Source organism: Mandrillus leucophaeus, unplaced genomic scaffold (genome assembly GCF_000951045.1).
Source record: "Mandrillus leucophaeus isolate KB7577 unplaced genomic scaffold, Mleu.le_1.0 Scaffold74, whole genome shotgun sequence".
Lineage (NCBI taxonomy): Eukaryota > Metazoa > Chordata > Mammalia > Primates > Cercopithecidae > Mandrillus > Mandrillus leucophaeus.
Genome location: NW_012108030.1, coordinates 2,933,230 through 2,935,934, shown reverse-complemented (window position 1 = coordinate 2,935,934; position 2,705 = coordinate 2,933,230). Strand labels below are relative to the sequence as shown.

Below are 2,705 nucleotides of genomic sequence, written 5' to 3'. Positions count from 1 at the left end.
AAAAGTTTTTCTGTTCTCCCCTCCCAGTATGGAGGGACCCAGTACAGCCTCGTGGTGTTCAACACAGTGGACTGCGCTCCCGAGTCCTATGTACAATGTCACGCTCCCACCAGCAGCGCCTATGAGTTTGTCACCTGGCTCGATGGCATTAAGTGAGCTTTTCCCCCACTTAGGGTGGGTTGGGGTTCCTGTGAGGGGCCGTGAATGAGGGATGGCTTGGGTTTGAGCTGCAGGAAACATCTCATACATGAAGCGATTGAAAGGACTTTGAGGGTGATTGTGTTTTTGTCAGAAGTCACTTTTGTGGCTTCTGTGTGCTCAGCAATGTTGCCAACCAGTTTAGAAGTAGGAAAAACTTCCCATTCAGGGAGGCCTGGCTGAGCTCCAGCAGCCACCTTGTACTTCCTGTGTGATTGTCCCCTTTCTGTCCTCTCTTTTTCTATCTACCCCGTTCTCCTTTTCCAGGTGGGTACATTGTAGTCTCAATGCAGGAGGATGGGTCAGAGCCAGGATAGATCCCTCTGTGGCTTGAATCAGACCTTTTTTTTTTTTTTTTTGAAACAGAGTCTTGCTCTGTCTCCCAGGCTGGAGTACAGTGGCAGAGTCTTGGCTCACTGCAACCTGCACCTCCCGGGTTCAAGCGATTCTGCCTCAGCCTCCTGAGTAGCTGGGATTACAGGCACACGCCACTACGCCCAGCTAATTTTTTTTTTTTTTTAGTAGAGACGGGGTTTCGCTATGTTGACCAGGCTGGTCTCGAACTCCTGACATCACGTGATCTGCCTGCCTCAGCCTCCCAAAGTGCTGGGATTACGGGGGTGAGCCACTGTTGCGGGATTGAGGAGGACAGGAGAGAGTCTGCCGCTTAAAGCAAGGGAATCTTTCATTGAGTACACTCAGGCCCAAGCAGACTCACGTCCAAAGACGGCCTGGAACAAAGACAGCACTTGACTTTTATACACACTTCACAAAAGGGGGTGGGCTAGCTTGAAGCAAACTTACAGTGGCGTGAAAGCAGGGATACAGAGGCAGGACAAAGACAGTTAATCAAATTGTTGTAACAGGTTTATAACTCAGGATTACACGTAACCGTTGCTATGCAACCCAGATGTCCGTTATCTAGGTTTGCCTAGGCACGGGCTTATCCCATAACCTTCACTGTGGTGCCCAGGCAGCTCAGGCTTCTCATGACCTTCACTGTACTTCTTAGATAAAAGAGAATACTTGAAGTCATTAGTTACAGAGAACAGAAATCTATAAACTCATTCCATAAAACAAAGGAAAATTTGTTTTTTCTTCTCCCTATGTTGAGGGAGTGCTGGGAGAGTCTCCAAGAGCACATTAGATAATATTATCAAAACTTTTCCTGGGTCTGGGCTGTGTCTGTTGCTGCCTCTCAGGCAAGTCAGCCTAATACAGTAAAACTTATTTTTCTTTCTTTTTAATTTTATTTTTCTTTAATTTCCTGCCTTAACACCACACCTGGCGCTGGATCAGATTTTGATAGTTGACATTGTAGACTCTGGAGTCAGGCAGTCTGGGGTCAAATCCTGGCTCTTCCACCACAGAACTAACTCTCAGACCCAGGAGTCCATGTCCCCCCTGTGCCTAGTATCTCATCTCTGAACTGGGGATGTGGATAGTACTTGTATTAGTATTTCATTGTATTATTCTTAGGTGCATAACAGATTACCACCAAACTAACGACTTCATACTGCAAACATTTATCTAATGCAGTTTCTGTGAGTCAGGGACACAGGAGTGGCTTAGCTGGATGATTCGACTGAGGGTCTCACAAGGCAAGAGTCAAGAGGTCGGCAGGATTGCAACCATCCAGGGGGTTTGACTGGCGGTGGGGAATCGGCTCCCAAGGTGGTGAGTCTGTGGCTGTTGGCCGCAAGACCTCTCCACGGGGCTGCTTAAGTGTCTGACATGGCAACTGGCATTCCTCAGATTGAGTGACCCAATAGAGACAGCAAAGAGGAAGCCCCAGGCCTCTTTTTGAGGAAGGATTTCACTCTGTCACCCAGGCTGGAGTGCAGTGGCTCAGTCATGGCTCACTGCAGCCTCGACCTCCTGGGCTCAAGCTCAAGTGATCCTCCCACCTCAGCTTCCCAAGTAGCTGGAGTTGCAGGGACTGTAGCCAAATGCCAGCACACCTGGCTGATTTGTTAAAAATTTTTTTGTAGGTCGGGCGTGGTGGCTCATGCCTGTAATCCCAGCACTTTGGGAGGCTGGGGCAGGTGGATCACCTGAGGTCAGGAGTTCCAGACCAGCCTGACCAACATGGAGAAACCCCGTCTCTACTAAAAATACAAGCGCTCCTCCTGCCTTGACCTCCTTAAGTACTGGAGTGCTGAGATTACAGGCCTTAGCCGGGCATGGAGGCGCATGCCTGTAATCCCAGCTACTCAGGAGGCTGAGGTAGGAGAATAGCTTGAACCCGGGAGGTGGAGGTTGTGGTAGGCCAAGATCACACCATTGCACTCCAGCCTTAGCAACAAGAGTGAAACTGTCTTAAAATAAAAAAAATTAAAAATAAATTTTTTTTTGTAGTGGCTGGGCATGGTGGCTCATGCCTGTAATCCCAGCACTTTGGGAGGCCAAGGCGGGCAGATCACCTGAGGTCAGGAGTTCAAGACCAGCCTGGCCAACATGGTGAAACCCCGTCTTTACTAAAAATAAAAAAAAAAGCCGAGCGTGGT

At 48.8% G+C, this 2,705-nt stretch overlaps 1 protein-coding gene across 1 annotated transcript in view; it reads left to right on the top strand.

Moving 5' to 3' along the window:
* MED25 (mediator complex subunit 25) overlaps positions 1–2,705 on the top strand; it is a 22,757-nt gene that overhangs the window by 7,194 nt on the left and 12,858 nt on the right. Inside the window, exon 2 of the mRNA XM_011966068.1 lies at positions 28–152. Coding sequence (XP_011821458.1) covers positions 28–152 — 125 coding nt within the window. The remainder of the gene's footprint in view (positions 1–27; positions 153–2,705) is intronic.